Genomic DNA, 22,172 nt, shown 5'->3' with positions numbered 1-22,172 from the left:
TTTTATGTATCAATAACATGTAGCGGTAAAAGGAAAACTTGTAGATATCGTAGAAACAAGGGACAAGTAAAATTGTCATTGTCAGATCTGAACTCAGAAGGGGAGAATCAAGAGGACACGGCTCGTTTCATAACTCAACCGGACAGCTTCTTTATAACCAATGAATTTTTATTAAATGTTAAACAGCTACAAGTCCTACAGTCAGCGCAGAGACCATAGAGTCGGTGATAGGGGCATCACATATGACTTGGCTCCTAGAGAAAAAGAAAACCAAGGAAAACTGAAGCACAAAAAATAGGGATCATACGACCTAAGGGGGGGTAAGAGGGAAAGGTAGACATTGCTCCATGAAACTTTAAGCTGATTTTCATCATGCCGTAATTATTTAGTTTCTAATGCAGCGTAATACAATAAATAAGAGGGGTGGTATTGTGTTTAACCCCTTTCTGACATCAGACGTACTATTCCGTCCATGTGCCCTGGGCCAATTTGACCATTGACGGAATAGAGTGTCTCGGCGATCGGCCGCGCACACGGGTGATGTGCGGCCGATCGCAGCCAGGTGTCAGCTGATTCTCACAGCTGACACCCAGCACTAAGTGCCAGGAGCAGTCACAGACCGCTCCCGCCATTTTAAACCCCGAAATACTGCAATTGAACATGATCACAGCATTCCAGGAGCAGGCAGAGGGCTGACAGTCCCTCTGCCTTTGGATCGGAGACCCTACAACGTGATGCGAGGTCGCGATCACTGCCATGGTAACCCGATGTTGTCACGACCAGAGCTAAGAAACTTCTTGGTCATGCGCAGTGCAAGTCAGGCAGTCTCTCAGTGTCTGGGCACTGAGTGCAGCGCTGACAGCTTCTATAGCAGGGGTGGGGAACCTCAGGCCCCAGGGCCATTTACGGCCCTCGATGACCTTTTATCAGGCCCCCGAGCAGATTCTCAGGGACCGCATTCTTGGGCAGGGAGCTGTATTTTGATTGCACACACACGCAGTGTTCACTACTGAACATTGAAGGGCATACAATGAAAGATTAAGTCATGAAACCAGTGCCAGAGTCAGGATGTACTTTGTGGGCGGAGCTTGTACGGCCCCCGAAGGATGGTATAAATATCCAAATGGCCCTTGGAAGAAAAAAGATTCCCCACCCCTGTTCTATAGCATGGGGATGCTGCTTCATCTGCCTGCCATAGAAGCGATCAGCCTGCAAAAAATGACTGTCCCATAGTGGGACAAAGTGTAAAAGATAGAATGAAATAAAAAAACATGTAACTAATTGTAAAAATATAAAAAAAAATAAATAAAAAATAATAATAAAAATGTCAATATTTATTCTAACATTAAATAAATATTTGAATTAAAAAAAACTCTAACCAGTAAAAGTACACATATTTGGTATTGCCACGTCCATAACGACCCAACCTATAAAACTGTTCCACTAGGTAACCCCTTTAGTGAACACCATAAAAGCAAAGACAAGAAACAACGCTTTGTCATCATACCGCCAAACAAAAAGTGGAAAAACACGTGATCAATAAATAAACATGGTACCGCTGAAAACGTCATCTTGTCCCGCAAAAAAAAGCCCCCATACAGTGTCATCAGCGGAAAAATAAAAAAGTTATAGCTCTCAGAAAAAAGCGATGAAAAAATAATTATTTTTTTATATAAAATAGTTTTTATTGTATAAACATGAAAAATGATATAAATGAGGTATTGCTGTAATCGTACTGACCCGAAGAATAAAACTGCTTTATCAATTTTACCACACCTGGAACGGTATAAACGCCCCCCCCCCAAAAGAAATTCATGAATTGATGGTTTTTGTTCATTCTGCATCCAAAAATCAGAATAAAAAGCGATAAAAAAATGTCAAAAAATTATAGCTCTCAAAATGTGGTGATGCAAAAACTATTTTTACAATGAAAAGCATCTTTTAGTGTGTGACAGCTGCCAAACGTAAAAACCCGCTATAACACCTCATTCACATGTCCTGATATTTCTGGTACTGGTACTGTGCTGGCGATCGGCACAAGCAGGGGAGAATGATGAGTTGTGTTCAGCACCTGGCGCTGGGGAACAGTGCTTACTGTAACGCTTCTTCCCCGATGCCAATGCATGTCACATGGATGACATCCATGTGTTTTATGTGTGCACGTATGCTGGCTGTTTTGTGGCCCACGCTGACATTAAAAATCGACGTCAGCGTGTTTTGCTCATGGACACACGGTCCGTGGAAACACACTGACATGTGCACAGACCCATTCACTTGAATAGGCAAATAGCGCTCCGTTTCTCCCGAGTCTCTCCGCATGGCTGCCCAATGGTATAAAATTCTGTGACACACCTATGATGTCTATATGATCACTGCAAACCCTAGATGAATTCATTGAGAGGTGTAATTAATAAGATGGGGTCACTTATAGGGGGTTCTGCTGTTCTGGCACTTCATGGGCTCTCCCAGTGTGTCATGGCACCTGCAAACCATAACAGTAAAATCTAGCGCTCCTTCCCTTCTGAGCTCTGCCATGCACCTAAACAGTAGTTTACCCCCACATATGGGGTATCAGCATTCTCAGGACAATTTGCACAATAACTCTTGGGGTCTAATGTCTTCTGTTACCCTTGAGAAAATAAAAAATTGGCTTAGAAAACATTTTTGTGGAAAAAAATATTTTTTTACTTTTATGGCTCTACATTATAAACTTCTGTGAAGCACTTGAGGTTCAAAGTGCTCACCACACATCTAGATAAGTTTCCTGGGGGGGGTCTAGTTTCCAAAATGGGGTCACTTGTGGGGGGTTTCCACTGTTTAGGCACATCAGGGGCTCTCCAAACGCGACATGACACCGGCAGACCATTCCATCAAAGTCAGCATTCTAAAACGTCACTACTTCCCTTCTGAGCCCCACTGTGCACCCATACAGTAGTTTTCTGCCACATATGGTGCATCAGTGTACTCAGGACAAATTGGACAACAACTTTTGGGGTCCAATTTCTACTGTTACCCTTGGGAAAATAAAATATTGGGGACTAAAAATCATGTTTGTGGAAAAAATGATTTTCATATTTTCACGCCCACACGCTATAAACTTTAGTGAAACACCTGGAGGTTCAAAGTTCATATCACACATCTAGATAAGTTCCTTGGGGGGTGTATTTTCCAAAAAGGGGTCACTTGTGGGGGTTTCCACTGTTTAGGCACATCAGGGGCTATCCAAACGCAACATGGCGTCCAATCTCAATTCCAGCCAATTTTGTGTTGAAAAAGTCAAATGGCGCTCCTTCCCTTCCAAGCTCAACCATGCGCCCAAACAGTGGTTTACACCCACATATCAGGTATCAGCGTACTCAGAATAAATTGCACAATAACTTTTGCAGTCCAAATTTTCCTGTTACCCTTGGGGAAAAAAAAATAATTGGATCTGAAGTAATGTTTTTATGAAAAAAAGTTAAATGTTAATTTTTTTTAAAACATTCCAAAAATTCCTGTGAAGCACCAGAAGGGTTAATAAACTTCTGACATGTGGTTTTGAGCACCTTGAGGGGTGCAGTTTTCAAAATGGTACCAATTTTGGGTATTTTCTATCATATAGACCCCTCAAAGTGACTTCAAATGTGATGTGGTCCCTTAAAAAAAATGGTGTTGTAGAAATGAGAAATCGCTGGTCAACTTCTAACTCTTATAACTTCCTAACAAAAAAAATTTGGTTCCAAATTTGTGTTGATGGAAAGTAGATATGTGGGAAATGTTATTAAGTCTTTTGTGTGACATATCTGTGTGATTAACCCCTTCATGACCAAGCCTATTTTGACCTTAATGACCAGGCCATTTTTTGCAATTCTGACCAGTGTCCCTTTATGAGGTAATAACTCAGGAACGCTTCAACGGATCCTAGCGATTCTGAGAATGTTTTTTCGTGACATATTGGGCTTTATGTTAGTGGTAAATTTAGGTTGATAATTTTTGCGTTTATTTGTCAAAAAATCAGAAATTTGGTGAAAATTTAGAAAATTTTGCAATTTTCAAAATTTGAATTTTAATTCTGTTAAACCAGAGAGTTATGTGACACAAAATAGTTATTAAAAAACATTTCCCATATGTCTACTTTACATCAGCACAATTTTGGAAACAAAATATTTTTTTGTTAGGAAGTTATAAGGGTTAAAAGTTGACCAGCGATTTCTCATTTTTACAATAAAATTTACAAAACCATTTTTTTTAGGGACCACCTCACATTTGAAGTCACTTTGAGGGGTCTATATGGCAGAAAATACCCAAAAGTTACACCATTCTAAAAACTGCACCCCTCAAGCTACTCAAAACTACATTCAAGAAGATTATTAACCCTTCAGGTGTTTCACAGGAACTAAAGCAATGTGGAAAGAAAAAATGGACATTTTAATTTTTCCAACAAAAATTTTCTTTTAGCATCAATTTTTTCATTTTCACATGGGAAACAGGATAAAATGGATCCTAAAATTTGTTGGGCAATTACTCCTGAGTACAACGATACCTCATATGTGGTCATAAACCACTGTTTGGGTGCACGGCACGGCTCAGAAGGGAAGGAGCGCCATTTGACTTTTTGAATGGAAAATATGCTGGAATATTTAGCGGTTGCCATGTCGTGTTTGGAGAGCCCCTGTGTGCATAAACATTGGAGCTCCTCCACAAGTGACCCCATTTTGGAAACTAGACCCCCTAAGGAACTTATGTAGACATGTAGGGAGCACTTTGAACCCCCAAGTGCTTCACAAAAGTTTATAACACAGAGCAGTGAAAATAAAAAATAATTTTTTTTCCTCAAAAATGATTTTTAGCACACTATTTTTAATTTTCACAAGGCTAACAGGAGAAATTGGACCATAAATCTTGTTGTCCAGTTTGTCCTGAGTACGCTGGTACCCCATATGTGGGGGGAAACCACTGTTTGGGCACACGGCAGGGCTCAGAAGGGAAGGAGCGCCATTTGACTTTTTGAAATGCAAATTACTTCCAATCGTTAGCGGACACCATGTTGTGTTTGGAGAGCCCGTGTGCCTAAACATTGGAGCTCCCCCACAAATGACCCCATTTTGGAAACTAGACCCCCTAAGGAACTTATCTAGATGTGTAGTGAGCACCTGGAACCCTCAAGTGCTTCACAAAAGTTTATGACGCAGAGCCGTGAAAATAAAAAAAAAAATTTTTCCCTCAAAAAATTATTTTTTAGTGCGCAATTTTTTATTTTCACAAGGGTACCAGGATAAATTAGACCCCAAAATTTGTTGTCCAGTTTGTCCTGAGTACGCTGGTACCCCACATGTGGGGGGAACCACTGTTTGGGCACACGTCGGGGCTCGGAAGGGAAGTAGTGACATTTTGAAATGCTGACTTTGATGGAATGGTCTGCGGGTGTCATGTTACATTTGCAGAGCCCCTGATCATAGAATCATAGAATCATAGAATCGTAAAGTTGGAAGGGACCTCCTGGGCCATCTGGTCCAACCCCCTGCTGAAAGCAGGATTCGCTAAATCATCCCAGTCAGATGTCTGTCCAGCCTCTGTTTGAAGACTTCCATTGAAGGAGAACTCACCACTTCTCGTGGCAGCCTGTTCCACTCATTGATCACTCTAACTGTCAAAAAGTTTTTTCTAATATCTAATCTGTGTCTCCTCCCATTCAGTTTCATCCCATTGCTTCTAGTCTTTCCTTGTGCAAATGAGAATAAAGTTGATCCTTCTACAATGTGACAGCCCTTTAGATATTTGTAGACAGCTATTAAGTCTCCTCTCAGTCTTCTCTTTTGCAAACTAAACATTCCCAAATCCTGCAACCTTTCCTCATAAGACAGGGTTTGCAGACCGGTCACCATTCTGGTCGCTCTTTTCTGAACTTGCTCCAGTTTGTTGATGTCTTTTTTAAAATGTGGTGCCCAAAACTGGACACAATATTCCAGATGAGGTCTGACCAAAGAGGAGTAGAGGGAAATAATGACTTCACGTGATCTAGACTGTATGCTTCTGTTAATACATCCTAGAATTGCATTTGCCTTTTTTGCTGCTGCATCACACTGTTGACTCATATTCAGTCTGTGATCTATTAGTATACCCAAGTCTTTTTCACATGTGCTGTCACTTAGCCCTATTCCTCCCATTCTATATATGCTTTTTCCATTTTTATTGCCCAGATGTAGTACTTTGCATTTCTCCCTGTTAAAAACCATTCTGTTAGTTGCTGCCCACTTCTCCAGTTTATTTAAATCTTTTTGAATCCTCTCTCTCTCTTCTCTAGTATTAGCTATCCCTCCTAGCTTTGTGTCATCAGCAAATTTAATCAGTTTACCCTCAATTCCTTCATCTAAATCGTTGATAAAGATGTTGAACAATACAGGGCCCAGGACAGAGCCCTGTGGTACCCCACTTGAGACATTCTTCCAACTGGATGTGCAGCCATTTACGACCACTCTTTGGGTCCGATCACTAAGCCAGTTATGAATCCACCTAACAGATGTACCTAAACTGTGGAACCCCCCCCACAAGTGACCCCATTTTGGAGACTAGACCCCCCAAGGAACTTATCTAGATGTGTGGTGAGCACCTTGAACCCCCGTGAAAATAAAAAATATTTTTTTTTCCTCAAAAAAAATGATTTTTAGCCAGCAATTTTTTTTTCCACAAGGGTAGCAGGATAAATTGGACCCCAAAAGTTGTTGTACAGTTTGTCCTGAGTACGCTGGTGCCCCATATATGGGGGGGGAACTATTGTTTGGGCACACGTAAGGGCTCGGAATGGAAGTAGTGGCGTTTTGAAATGCAGACTTTGATGGAATGGTCTGCGGTCGTCATTATGTTTGCAGAGCCCCTGATGTGCCTAAACAATAGAAACCCCCCACAAGTGACCCCATTTTGGAAACTAGACCTCCCAAGTAACTTATCTAGATGCCTGGTGAGAACTTTGGACCCCCAAGTGCTTCACAGAAGTTTATAACGCAGATACGTGAAAATTAAAAAAAAAATTTTTTCCACAAAAATATTTTTTTAGCCCCCAATTTTTTATTTTCCCAAGGGTACCAGGAGAAATTAGACCCCCAAAGTTGTTGTGCAATTTTTCCTGAGTACGCTGATACCCCATATGTTGGGGTAAACCACTGTTTGGGCACACATCGGGGCTTGGAAGGGAGGAAGCACCGTTTAACTTTTTGAACGCAAAATTGGCTGGAATCAATGGTTGCACCATGTCGCGTTTGGTGACCCCCTGATGTGCCTAAACAGTGGAAACCCCTCAATTCTAACTCCAGCCCTAACCCCAACACACCCCTAAACACAGCCCTAACCCCAACACATCCCTAACCCTAATTCCAACCCTAACCATAACCCTAACCCCAACAGACCACGAACCCTAATCCCAACCCTAACCATAACCCTAACCACAACCCTAACCCTAATTCCAACCCTAACCCTTTCCAACCCTAACCCTCTTTCCAACCCTAACCCTCTTTCCAACCCTAACCCTCTTTCCAATCCTAACCCTAACCCTCTTTCCAACCCTAACCCTCTTTCCAACCCAGCCCTCTTTCCAACCCTAACCCTAACCCTCTTTTTAACCCTAACCCTCTTTTTAACCCTAACCCTAACCCTCTTTTCAACCCTAACCCTTACCCTCTTTTCAACCCTAACCCTAACCCTAATGGAAAAATAAAAATAAAAATATTTTCTTTATTTTATTAGTTCTGCCTACCTATGGGGGTGATAATCAGGGGGTTTATTTACTTTTTCTTTCATTTTGATCACTGTGAGAGTGATCAAAATGAAAGAATGGAATCTGCAGCCGGCAGATTCGGGCGGGCGCACTGCGCATGCGCCCGCCATTTTCAAAGATGGCGGCGCCCATCATCCGGACCCGAGGGACACCGGGAGGGACGGGGGGACTCAGGAGGTACCGGGGGGGTGAGGAGGGATCAGAGGCTGGCGGGGAGCAGAGGGAATGGGAGGGGGGCAGATGATGACAGCGGCGGCAGATCGCCGCAGTCATTCAGTTGCGGGGGGGGCGATCGCCAGTGGGGGGGGTGGAATCGGTGTCTCCAGCCATGTCCGATGCTACAGCAGCGTCGGACATGGCTGGATTGTAATATTTCATCAATTTTCATTGATGAAATATTACTATCGCTCTGATTGGCTGTTTCACTTTTAACAGCCAATCAGAGCGATCGTAGCCACGTGGGGGCGAAGCCACGCCCCCTGTGGTGAATTACAAAGCCCCCTGTATCTGCGGGTCGGGTGACCTTTCAGTGACCCCGGTCACCCGACCCGCAGGGGGGCTTTGAAGTCATGACGCCACATAGGCATCACTGGTCAGATTTGAACCAGGTTTCATGACGACTATGTGGCATCATTGGTCGTGAAGGGGTTAATGGGCATGAAAATTCAAAATTGGAAAACGCTAAAATTTTCCACCAAATTTCCATTTTTTTCACAAATAAATGCAAGTCATGTCAAAGAAATTTTACCACTAACATGAAGTAAAATATATAATGAGAAAACAATGTCAGAATCACCGGGATCCATGGAAGCGTTCCAGAGTTATTACCCCATAAAGGGACAGTGGTCAGAATTGTAAAAATTGGCCCGGGCATTAACGTGCAAACCACCCTTGGGGGTAAAGGGGTTAATGGCTAACTGAAAAGATGGTAACACATTGCAAGCTTTCCAGACTACTCAGGTCTCTTCAGGCATAGAATAATACAAAATCTGAAGAATCACATAGCACAGACATAATGCAATAGGTAAGACAAATGACGTGAAGTAGAACTATCATTATGGGAGAGGGATAAACAGTGGTGGCCATAAATATTTGAACAGTTCATATATTAGGAGTGTGAAAGTTTTATTGTCCCCTGATAGGGGTCTGGTTCTGTGTTGTGATACCCAACAAGGTCTGAGGAGAAAATTCCTTAATTGATATAAAAAGACATGAATCCATGCGACACATTCATTCCTGCATTGAGAGTGTCAAAGGCTGTCATGAGTTTATACTCCCAGATCCTTCTGTTTCTCTGAGAATTGAAGTTACCTTTTTAATACAAGTAATTTCATGTCCATGGTGCTGTGATCAGGGCTACAAAAATATTTTGCCACAGGTAGATCTATTCTTTTTTCTCTTATTGTGTAGTTGTGAGAATTCATCCTTGTTCTAAGTTTTTGCCCTGTCTCTCCCACATACAGACCCCCAGTTGGTACAAATAATTAAGTACACCACACTTTCATACCTTACACCACTCTTAATTATTTGTGGAGCTACAACATTTGACATTTGCCTGAATTTTTATATCTACACATGGTTTACACAAATGATATTTTCTTGTCTTAACTCTATACTATTTACCATTAGAAGCTGTGTAGTTTTGTAATTATCTGTATGTATACATGATTGATTACCACTTCTGTCTCTGTAAAAACAATCCCCTTTAATCCCTTTCCGACATTGGGCATAAATGTACGCCAATGTCGGACTCCCTTCCATTGATGTGGGCTCCGTCGCTGAGCCCACATCTTTTTCGGCACATGTCAGCTGTCAACTACTCCACCTGTGGCACGAACACAGAGACGGGGTAACAACAAGTGTAGGAAGATGACAGTCCATTGAGTCCATACAAGGTGCAAGGCCAGTTGATCTGAGGAACACAACCTGGCTTCTCCAAACATATCCATGGTTCAGCGATGGTCAATGGAGCAGATCTGTATTCTTCCAACCAAGGCTGAAAACCCCTAGGTTGTTTCCTATGGAATGATAGATCCGTGACCTTCGTGATGGAGCCATGATGTAAATGGCTGCTGTCCTGTCTCTGGTCCTTTTGGGATGTATGGATGTCTTGGCAGAATCTCTCTGGCTGTTTCTCTCTTTGTCTCTTTATACAGAGGCCTGTAACCTATTTGCACACTTAACAAGTGTCCCTCATTCAGTATTTACATAAAGGGTAAGAATGGAGATGAGAACAAGTAGGATTACTTAATTACTTAAACTATTTGCATCAGTTTTCCCTCTCTGCTACAGAAGTCAACAAACTGGCTCCATAACACAATGCATAATTAGCATATCAGCAAACATCACTAGTGATCAAGGATAAGCGCACAATAAAAGTCAATATCACCGGCTTACACACACAAAAGTCTGTTTTCTTGACCAACCAGAAATCAACACTTAAATTTAAAGCCAATATACAGATAACATTCTATTATTCTTCGTTTGCTAAAAAATAGTTGTCTGGTTAATTAAGGAACAATGCTGCATGCCAAAAGTAAAAAAAAAATGTTTTTAAAAATATTAAAAAATGTAAAAAAAATATAAAAGTTCAAATTCACCCTTTTGCCCCATTTAAAATAAAACAATAAAAAAATATACATATTTGGTATTGCTGCATTCAGAATCACCCGATCTATCAACATAAAAAATGAATTAACCCGATCACTAAACGACGTAATGAGAAAAAACGTAAAAAAATGCCAGAATTAAGTTTTTTTGGTTGCCACACTATTGCATTAAAATACAATAACAGGCGATCAGAAGATCGTATCTGCACCAAAATGGTATCATTAAAAACGTCAGCTCGGCCCACAAAAAAATAAGCCTTCACCCAACCCAAGATGATGAAAAATGAAGATGCGACGGGTGTCGGAATATGGAGCAATTCTTTCATACTTTACCTAATGAAGAGGAGTTATTTTTACTGATATTTGTTTTGGGTCATTTATTTTCTGTTGGTATTTGGTTTATCCTATAAAACTCCCATATAATATTCTCACCTTGAATTTATCCTATAAAACTCCCATATAATATTCTCACCTTGAATTTATCCTAACAAACTCCCATATAATATTCTCACCTTGAATTTATCCTATAAAACTCCCATATAATATTCTCACCTTGAATTTATCCTATAAAACTCCCATATAATATTCTCACCTTGAATTTATCCTATAAAACTCCCATATAATATTCTCACCTTGAATTTATCCTATAAAACTCCCATATAATATTCTCACCTTGAATTTATTCTATAAAACTCCCATATAATAATCTCACCTTGAATTTATCCTATAAAACTCCCATATAATATTCTCACCTTGAATTTATCCTATAAAACTCCCATATAATATTCTCACCTTGAATTTATCCTATAAAACTCCCATATAATATTCTCACCTTGAATTTATCCTATAAAACTCCCATATAATATTCTCACCTTGAATTTATTCTATAAAACTCCCATATAATATTCTCACCTTGAATTTATTCTATAAAACTCCCATATAATATTCTCACCTTGAATTTATTCTATAAAACTCCCATATAATGATCTCACCTTGAATTTATTCTATAAAACTCCCATATAATATTCCATCTTGAACGCACGCCGCGTGCATCATGTTTTTGTACAATTTGTGAATAATATATATAGGTTCTCCTCGTCTGAGTTATTTTTGAAGGTCAACAAAATACGATTTTCCTGTAATTCATTTCTCACACTCTAGGTGTAATAATGACTTTTCCCTGTGTGGGATTTTTGATGTTTAAAAAGGTTGTCGGTACCTGCTTTCTTGGGTCTCTTGAGATTTTTACATCATGTGAGCCCTGTGCCCAATCAGCGCTGATGTCACTGTCCCCACCTTCGGACAAATCAAGCATCATGAAGCCGTCAGAGAGCAGCCGCAGCCCTGGCTTCATGTTGATGTTCAATATGTCCGAAGGAAGGAGCAGTGAAGCTGCCGCTGATTGGGTGCAGGGCTCGTGTGATGTGAGAACCTCACATAAGCCCCGGGACAGTGAGTCTCAACACCGCTGAAGTGGAGCCGGCACGCCAGCGGAGTATGAGTGTTTTTATTTTAATGAGGCCAAACATAAGGAATGAGTTCACTGAGAAAAAAATATATATATACCGTGTTTTTTGGACTATAAGACACACCTAGGTTTTGAGGAAATTAGGAAAAAAAAAATTGAAGCAAAAAATGTGGTTAATTCTGTACTTAATATCCCTTATCCTGGTATATATGGTCCCCTCATCCCTATTCTGATACACATGGCCCCCTCATCCCTACCCTGGTATACATAGATCCCTCATCCCTATCCTAGTATGCATGGGCCCATCCTTATCCTAGTATGCAGGGTCCCATCCTATTGTGGCATGATTGGCCCCATCCCACTCATGGTATGCAGTGCCCCATCTCATCGTAGTATGCATGGCCCCATCCTTATCCTAGTATGCAGGGTCCCATCCTATTGTGGCATGATTGGCCCCATCCCGCTCCTGGTATGCAGTGCCCCATCTCATCGTAGTATGCATGGCCCCCATCCTTATCCTGGTATGCAGGGCCCCCATCTCTTCCTAGTATGCAGGGCACCATCACTATTTGGGGTATGACTGGCACCCCATTCCAGTCCTGCTATGCATAGCCCAATCCTTATAATTGGCCCCCATCCTGGTATCCATGGCCCCATCACAAAACATTAAGAAAAAAGCATTACACTTACCTACCCGGCGCTCCCTTGCTGAATCCTGCTCTGATACCAGCAACTGCTTTATGCTTGGAAGCAGCACATGGCAGGGACATAATGCGTTGCTCACAAGCAGAGCACAGCTGCTGGAGTACTCGCCGTTAAAACTATTTCACCATTATGAACATAAAAAAGGCTTCTCCCTTATGTGACATCTCTGATGTTTATTAACAGTTGATTTCCAAGTAAAATATTTCCCACAATAAGAAAATGAAAAAGGCTTCTCTGTGTGACTGCTCTGATGTCTAACAAGATTCCCTTTCCGGTTAAAATATTTCCCACAATCTGAACAGGAAAAAGGCTTCTCCCCTGTGTGAGTTCTATGGTGAGTAACAAGCAGTGATTTACGTGCAAAACATTTCCCACATTCTGAACAGGAAAAAGGCTTCTCCCCTGTGTGACTGCTCTGATGTCTAACAAGATTCTCTTTCCGGATAAAATATTTCCCTCAATCTGAACAGGAAAAAGGCTTCTCTCCTGTGTGAGTTCTATGGTGAGTAACAAGCAGTGATTTATGTGCAAAACATTTCCCACATTCTGAACATGAAAAAGTCTTCTCTCCTGTGTGACTTCTTTGGTGTTCATTAAGGTTCCCTTTCTGGTTAAAACATTTCCCACATTTTGAACAGGAAAAAGGTTTCTCCCCTGTGTGACTGCTCTGATGGCGATCAAGATGCCATTTCTGGTTAAAACATTTCCCACATTCTGAACAGGAAAATGGCTTCTCCCCCGTGTGAGTTCTTTGGTGACTAACAAGATGCCATTTCTGGTTAAAACATTTCCCACATTCTGAACAGGAAAAAGGCTTCTCTCCTGTGTGAGTTCTTTGGTGTTCATTAAGATTCCTTTTCTGGTTAAAACATTTCCCACATTCTGAACAGGAAAATGGCTTCTCCCCCGTGTGAGTTCTCTGGTGACTAACAAGATGCCATTTCTTGTTAAAACATTTCCCACATTCTGAACAGGAAAAAGGTTTCTCTCCTGTGTGAGTTCTTTGGTGTTCATTAAGATTCCCTTTCTGGTTAAAACATTTCCCACATTTTGAACAGGAAAAAGGCTTCTCCCCTGTGTGAGTTCTTTGGTGTATATCAAGATTCCCTTTCTGGTTAAAACATTTCCCACATTCTGAACATGAAAAAGTCTTCTCTCCTGTGTGAGTTCTTTGGTGTTCATTAAGATTACCTTTCTGGTTAAAACATTTCCCACATTTTGAACAGGAAAAAGGTTTCTCCCCTGTGTGACTGCTCTGATGGCGATCAAGATGCCATTTCTGGTTAAAACATTTCTCACATTCTGAACAGGAAAATGGCTTCTCCCCCGTGTGAGTTCTATGGTGACTAACAAGATGCCATTTCTGGTTAAAACATTTCCCACATTCTGAACAGGAAAAAGGCTTCTCTCCTGTGTGAGTTCTTTGGTGTTCATTAAGATTCCTTTTCTGGTTAAAACATTTCCCACATTCTGAACAGGAAAATGGCTTCTCCCCCGTGTGAGTTCTCTGGTGACTAACAAGATGCCATTTCTTGTTAAAACATTTCCCACATTCTGAACAGGAAAAAGGCTTCTCTCCTGTGTGAGTTCTATGGTGAATAAGAAAAAGTGATTTTTTGTGAAAACATTTCCCACATTCTGAACATGAAAAAGGCTTCTCTCCTGTGTGCGTTCTATGGTGTGTAACAAAATCTGATTTATGTGTAAAACATTTCCCACATTCTGAACAGGAAAAAGGCTTCTTTCCTGTGTGAGCTCTCCGGTGTCTATCAAGAACCGATTTCTGATTAAAACATTTCCCACATTCTGAACAGGAAAAAGGCTTCTCCCCTGTGTGAGTTCTATGGTGAGCAACAAGCAGTGATTTACGTGCAAAACATTTCCCACATTCTGAACAGGAAAAAGGCTTCTCCCCTGTGTGCATTCTGTGGTGTGTAACAAAATTAGATTTCTCATTAAAACATTTCCCACATTCTGAACAGGAAAAAGGCTTCTCCCCTGTGTGCGTTCTATGGTGAATAACAAAATTTGATTTACGTGCAAAACATTTCCCACATTCTGAACATGAAAAAGGCTTCTCACCTGTGTGAGTTCTATGGTGAGTAACAAGCAGTGATTTACGTGCAAAATACTTCCCACATTCTGAACATGAAAAAAGCTTCTTTGCCTTAGGAGCAGTTTGTTTTTCATTGCCTCTTTTGTGACTTTGATTCTCCTTAGTAGTCAGTAATGAATCAGAAGATGGGACCTGTTTCATAGGATCAGATGACAGATCTTTGCTGTGAATGGATGATGGTATATCTGGAGTAATGGCATTCACTTCAGTTGTATCTTGTAGGATCTCAAGATCATCAGATTTAAAACTTGAAGATGTCAGCTGTCCCTCTGATCTCCTGGTACAGTCATCTGCTAAGATAAAAAAATCAATTATTTTTAATAAAATATCCTTGAGTTTAATATTTTTGAACATTTCTACTTAAACTGTACATAAAAATGGCAAGCTATGTAAAAACTTTAATTATTTACCAAGACAATGACAGTTCACAGTCTAATAGAAAACCTTGCTGGATGAGCCAGTAGTGTGTGGTGTTCAACTGTTTGTTCATTCTGCCTCCCAAATATCAAATATAAAGAAACCAATCAATGTTATGTAGGTGAAAATAATACCAATTCTCATCTCACAAAAAACAAGTCCCCACTCAGGTCCATCATCTGTCAATGGAAAAACAGAGGTTCCCGCACTATTAGTGGCTCAAAGGCTGTTGAAAAGCAGCAAGGTTTCTATAAACCAATCCGGCAAAATCCGCTCTCACTTCGGAGTCTTGCAGTGTGCGCAAACAACATTTAGGATGCCTGTATTTAGCAATATTATAGTGAGAAGAATCCACTTAATTTGTGGTGTGTGTCTCCTGGAGCACAATCTGGGCACTATGTGCTGGGTAATAAAATGGCAAATGTGTAATTCACTCTCCAACATCCACTGTGTGTTAATTTCCAGAAAGTGGCTGTGGAGTCAAAATATTCAATCCTCCTACACACGTGGTCAAAATTGTTGGTACCCCTCGTTTAATGACAGAAAAACCCACAATGGTCACAGAAATAACTTGAATCTGACAAAAGTAATAATAAATAAAAATGAAAATGAGCAAATGAAAGTCAGACATTGCTTTTCAACCATGCTTCCACAGAATTAAAAAAAAAATAAAAATCATGAAATAGGCCTGGACAGAAATGATGGTTCCCTTAACTTAACCGCTTCATGACCACCAACGTTAGATAAACATCGGCGCTAGCAGGACTTTGTGCAGCGTGGACGTTTGTCTACGGTCGGCAGTTTTGTGCTCATCGGGACCCCACGTACCTTATAACTAGGGGATTTCACCGCACAACGCTTCTTGTGATCCATGACCTCATCGAGACCTGATTTGTTCAGGTCCTGATGACGTCAGCGTCACACCAGCCAATGAGTCAAATCACTAGGAAAGTTTGTTGCAGCAATCAACTTTCCCGAGCGATCTGCCCCATAAAAACGCTGTTTCTCCTCAGATCTCCTGTCAGTGAGAGATTAGAGGAGAAGCAGTGTTACAAGTGCTGCTGCCAACAGCTGTGTCAGTCAGCGATTGTGCTATAAAGTAACAATACAGATAAGGCAGGTTAGGGTTAGTGCTATAGTTAGGGTTAGTGTTGGGACTAAAGCTAGGGTTTCTTCTAAAGTTAGGGTTAGGCTAAAGAATTAGGCTTTACTCAAATGCTTCCCCAATTATTTGGTCACGTCGTAGTTTTCAATTTTCGGTAAAAAAATAAAAATGAATAAAATGGTCCGTCAGTATTATAGTACAGAGGAGACTTATGCACTTTTATGTTCTGACAGTGAAGAAAGTGCAGTGTCAGATGGCGATGTGGATTTCAAGGGCTTTAGTAGCAGCGATAGTGATAGCTCAGAAATGAGCAGTGATTCTGGTCCATCCTCACACACAAGGACCAGTACAACAAGAAGGACAAATAGCGCTTCTGGAGAAATGTCTCCAACTCAGGGAACAATGCCCAGTACTAGCGCTGTCCCTAGTGCTCGGGAATTGCCGCACACCAATGTCCAAGGGGCTTTGCCTCTTGATGTAGCATTTCCCAGATGGGAGGCTTCGGATTCGGCTACTCCATTCATCCCTAATTTTAATGCCATTCTTGGTATAAATGTGGAGGTGGAAAATTTTGGACCAATTATTTTTTTAAATTTCTTTCTGACAGATAGCTTGCTAGAGCATATTGTCCTACAAATTTATATGTGTCCCAATTCATCAGCCAGAATCCACGATCCGATTATGCTAGGTCAAATTTATGGACACCAACTAATGTCCTAGAAATGAAAACATTTTTAGGACTTACATTCATTATGAGGCTTGTTAAAAAAACGAGCATTCGGTCCTATTGGTCCAACCGCCCTGTTCAAGCCACCCCTATGTTTCCTGCCGTTCTCCTAGGACCCATTATGAAATGCTCATGAGATTTTGGCATTTTAATGACAATAGTCAATGCCTGCCCAGAAATGTCCCAGAACATGACAGACTATTCAAAATCAGACCCATCATCGAAGACTTGACAGAAAAGTTGTTAAAGCTCTACACCCCAACAGAAAACATTTCCATTGATGAGTCCCTTGTAAAATTCTAAGGAAGACTGCACCTCAAGCAATTTATTCCTTCTAAGAGGGCAAGGTTCGGAATAAAGCTCTATAAAATGTGCGAGAGTTCAACCGGATACACATCAGCTTTTCACATTTATGAGGGGAAAGATAGCCAAGTAAACCCACCAGGATGCCCTACTTATCTGGGGACATCTGGAAAAATGGTTTGGGAGCTGATAACTCCATTTTTACAAAAAGGCTACAATCTGTATGTTGACAACTACTACACCAGCATACCCCTATTTAAAAGTCTGGTTGAACATAACATAGGGGCTTGTGGGACCATTCACAAAAACCGTCAGGGGTTTCCACAATCATTGGTCAGCAAAAAGTTCTGAAAGGGGCAGTCAGGGGCTTTACACAATGGAGAGCTGCTTGTCCTTAAGTATAAGGATAAAGATATTTTTATCCTGAGCTCGATCCACACAGATGCCACAAGGGCCACTGCAGACCAACAGGGATCCACTACTCCAAAACCTGTGTCTGTCACTGACTACAACAAATATATGGGGTGTGGACCTTGCAGATCTGGTTCTACAGCCATACCAGGTATCAAGAAAATCATATCTCTGGTATAAAAAGTTAGTCATGTATTTGTTTCAGGTGGCCACATATAATTCTTTTGTGTTATACAAAAAAGCCGGAAATGCAGATACTTTCCTTCATTATCAGGAAAAGGTCACTGAAAATCTTGTTTTTGATAATTTTGTCCCCGCCAATCCTTTAGAATGTGAAGATGTCAGAAGACTCACTGAGCGACATTTTATTGCACTCATCCCAGTAACTGAAACAAGAAAGAACCCCCAGAGAAGATGTCGTGTATGTTCCTAGAGAGGAATGAGGCATGATCCCCGCTATTATTACCCACAATGCCCATCACTGCCAGCCTTATGCCTCCATGACGGCTTTACAACCTTCCACACAGAACCACGTTTTTGAACTGTTTTGACATTCAAGCATTTGGTTTATTTAGTGACAGACACATTTGAGTAGAGCTGACGTAACAATTTCCGGGGGTGGGTGGGGGGAGGTCTCCAGAGACACAAGCTGGGCACAATATATTGGGCACTACAATGACATTTTGGCAATTTTTGCTCTGAAACTTCTACGAGTTTCTGGAAATCATCCATGTAGTGAAAATGGTCACTATATCCATAGATGAATTCCCAGAGGGGTGTCATTTCCAAAATGGGGTCACTTCAGGGGGGAATTCATCTATGGGTGGAGTGACCCTTTACCTATCTACCTATTTTCCAATGTAAAATCTGGGGTTAAAACAACATTTTAGTGGTAAAAATGTAATTATTTCTTCTTCACTGCCCAATGGTATAATTTTCTATGGAACAGCTGTGGTGTCAGTATGCTCACTGCACCACTAGAAGAATTCATTCAGGGAAGTATTTGGTAAAATGCAGTCACTTTTGGGGGCTTATGCTGTTCTGGCACCTCAGGGGCTCTGACAATGTGACATGTCACCCACAAACAATTCCAGCAAAATCTGCTCTCCAATATGGCGCTCCTTCCCTTCCAAGCTCTGCCATGCGCCCAAGCAGTGGTTTACCCCCACATATGGGGTATCGGCGTGCTCAGGAGAAATTGCACAACAAACTGTATGGAGCAATTTCTCCTGTTACCCTTATGAAAATGCAAAATATGGAGCCAAAAAGATTTGTGAAAAATCTTTTTTTTTTTTTCTTTTATTTGCATGGCGCCATGTTATAAACGTCTGTGAAGCACCTGTGGGTTCAAGGTGCTCAATACACATCTGGATAAGTTCCCTAAGGGGTCTAGTTTAAAAAATGGGGTCCCTTTTTGGGAGTTTCCACTGTTTAGGCACATCAGGGGCTCTCCAAACACGACATGGCAACTGCTAATTATTACAGCATATTTTACATTCAAAAAGTCAAATGCTGCGCCTTCCCTTCCGAGCCCTGCCGTGCGCCCAAACAGTAGATTTCCCCCACATATGGGGTATCGGCATGCTCAGGAGAAATTGCAAAACAAAATGTATTGTCCATTTTCTCCTGTTACCCTTGTGAAAGTAAAAAAAATTAGGTGTAAAGGAAAATTTGCGTGAAAGAAAAGTAAATGTTTATTTTTTCCTTCCACATTCCATTCATTCCTGTGAAGCACCTGAAGGGTTAATAAACTTCTTGAATGTGGTTTTGAGCCCCTTGAGGGGTGCACTCTTTAGAATGGTGTCACTTTTAGGTATTTTCTGTCATATTGACCCCCCAAACTCACATCAAATGTGAGGTGGTCCCTAAAAAATGGTTTTGTAAATTTTGTTGTAAAAATGAGAAATCGCTGGTCAACTTTTAACCCTTATAACTTCCTAACAATAAAAATTGATATAGTTGATATAGATGCTACTGCGCAGGTGCCGCCATCGCCGGTGACATTTTGCTGGATGTAATTTTTTTCTAAGCCTCACAATAGCCACAATATTATAGGCATTATCACCAATAATATCAATGCTATTATATGCATTATGTAATAATGGGGGCAGGTCAGTGAGGGGTCAGCGACCTGTCATAAGCCAATACAGATGAGTATGTAATCAGAGCACCACATAAAGCCCCGCCCACAGCCCCGCCCACAGCCCCGCCCCAGAGAATGAGAATCTCATTAACTGAAAACTACAAATACAGATTACACAACAGTAAACCAGAGTTGCCCTCATTTATGGTGGACCATTGGAGCTACTATGAATCCTGAGCAGAAGATTAGAGGAAATAATATTGCTCCCCATTTCAGGAGAGATTGTGCAGTAATCTGAATTCCTTAGGACCAAAAACAATGTAATTGGTTGTAAGTTCTATAGAAAAGGGCTTTCAATGCCCAAAGTCATTTGAACAGTTTTGGGTGGAGGAGAATGTTGTGGTCTAGAGGCAAAATGGTGATCATGGTAATACGGCCGGACTACACCACCGATAAAGCAGCCACAGCCGGTGACTGAGAGGAATCTGTGACTTCTCTGCATTCAATGGTTACTACTCACCTGGGTAGTCATATGTGGGAATCTCCTCTTTACACCACTCATCATCTCTCACATCTGTCTCTGTAGTATTAATATGGGTCAGATCTTCACCCTGAAACAAATATTGTAAAAGTCACCGACAGATGGAGAAGTCCCATCTATGATCAGCTCTAATCCTGCCATCTCCACCGTTCTCATTACACAAGTATAAAACATATAATACTGGTGGATAAAACAAGACTGAGCACAAGACCTTCACAGCCGTCTACACATCATAGGGGAGATCTCCTGACACCTTCTCTCCATCTACCTGATGATCCTGAGGAGCACTGGGATCTTCTTGGTTACAGTCCTGTGGAAGAAGAGGACGGGGACATCTCTCTGGTGTTGTCCTCTTACTGGATAGATCTGGAGAAAACACATACAGGGACTGAATTCATTCTCTACATACAGATAATTATAGGCCGTGTGTATTTAGTCCTGTCTATTACCTGGTGATGTGAGGGGCTGGGGAACCTCCATTATGACGTCCTTGTACAGATCTCTGTGTCCTTCTAAATACTCCCACTCCTCCATGGAGAAATAGACAGCGACATCCTGACACCTTATAGGAACCTGACACACACAATGATACCGTCATCCCCCCGATCCCTTCATAGTGTTACTGTATAATGTCCCAGCATTCTCAGCAGTGTCACCTCTCCAGTCAGCAGCTCAATCATCTTGTAGGTGAGTTCTAGGATCTTCTGGTCATTGATGTCCTCATGGATCAGGGCGTGAGGTGGAGGCCCCGTGATTGGGCTCAGGAGTCTTCCCCATTCCTCAGACACAGGGTCCTGACAGCGATCACTAGAGGTCTTCTTCACCACTGTGTAATCCTGGTAATGGAGAGACACATTAATAAATCTCACTACAGACATTTCCAGAGTCCTCACCTCTCCAGTTCTGTCCATCTGTTATTCCCATAGATAAGAATGATGTAATGTGACGTCATCAGAATCTCTCACCTCTCCAGTGAGACGGAAGAGGATCTCTAGGGTGAGGTGTAATATCCTCTCCGCCATCTTGTCTCTGTCCATATCCATCCTTGATGGGTAAATCAGGAAAATTCTCTTCTGTAGAAGATTTTCACTGAGAGGATCCGATATTGTAGAGACCTGAATGAGAAGAAGATGATCCGATGTAACACCATAAGAATCCTGTGTAATAATACAATTACTGGAGATAATAAGGGAAACATATGAGGAGATTTATTATCTTACAGGGTTTAGTTTTCTTCCCTGACATCTACTAATAAAACCTATATATTTAGGCCACAGACAACAAGCAGTTTCCTCCTCGGAGTCGGCAGCTGAACACGTTCCTCATAGACTCATCTTCCATAACGCTAATTCTCCTCTCATTACCGACACTGGAATCGGCATTAGCAATACTGCAGGAGAGATTCATTACACGCGACATGAGAAATAACTCCTTCATGATGAGGACGAAATCTTCATCTTCTACTGCGGCTCTAGAGACAGATGTGGCCAGAGTCGGTCACTGCCTCCATCCCCACCGGCCGTCTATATGAAGGTTTCCCGTCTTCCCCGCACTGGAATCTTCCATCACGTTAGATCTCAGCTCTGAGTCACACACAGAAGTTTGAGGCTTTTAGAAAAGATTTTTAGTTTCCACAAACACAACGGACAGAAATGATCTGATCCCAAAGTCTCCATGTACAGTGATTTATGGGGTTTATTTCTCCCTTAGTCTTTCCTATATTACATGAAAAACTCCAGAAAAAGCCGATATTAACACCTTTCCTACATTAGACGTACTATTCCGTCCATGTGACCTGGGACCTAAGTCCCAAGGACGGGATAGTACGTCTAGCGCGATCAGCTGCACTCACGGGGGGAATGCAGCTGATCGCGGCCGGGTGTCAGCTGATTATCACAGCTGACACCCGACACTATGTATCAGGGGCGGTCACGAAC

The 22,172-nt window shown here is 41.4% G+C and overlaps 1 protein-coding gene across 1 annotated transcript in view; it reads right to left on the bottom strand.

Moving 5' to 3' along the window:
• Positions 1-21,416, bottom strand: part of LOC141082464 (oocyte zinc finger protein XlCOF8.4-like) — a 65,979-nt gene extending 44,563 nt beyond the window's left edge. Inside the window, exons 1-2 of the mRNA XM_073566405.1 lie at positions 21,201-21,416; positions 20,892-21,071 (exon numbers count right to left, since the gene is read on the bottom strand). Of these exons, the coding sequence (XP_073422506.1) occupies positions 20,892-21,071; positions 21,201-21,278 (258 nt within the window). The 5' untranslated portion in view covers positions 21,279-21,416. The remainder of the gene's footprint in view (positions 1-20,891; positions 21,072-21,200) is intronic.
• Positions 21,417-22,172: the final 756 nt, after the last annotated feature.

This window comes from Dendrobates tinctorius, unplaced genomic scaffold, assembly GCF_039654945.1.
Source record: "Dendrobates tinctorius isolate UK_male_01 unplaced genomic scaffold, ASM3965494v1 ptg000017l, whole genome shotgun sequence".
Taxonomy (NCBI): domain Eukaryota; kingdom Metazoa; phylum Chordata; class Amphibia; order Anura; family Dendrobatidae; genus Dendrobates; species Dendrobates tinctorius.
Note: the sequence above shows the minus strand (reverse complement) of the source record. Positions and strands in the feature narration are given on the sequence as shown.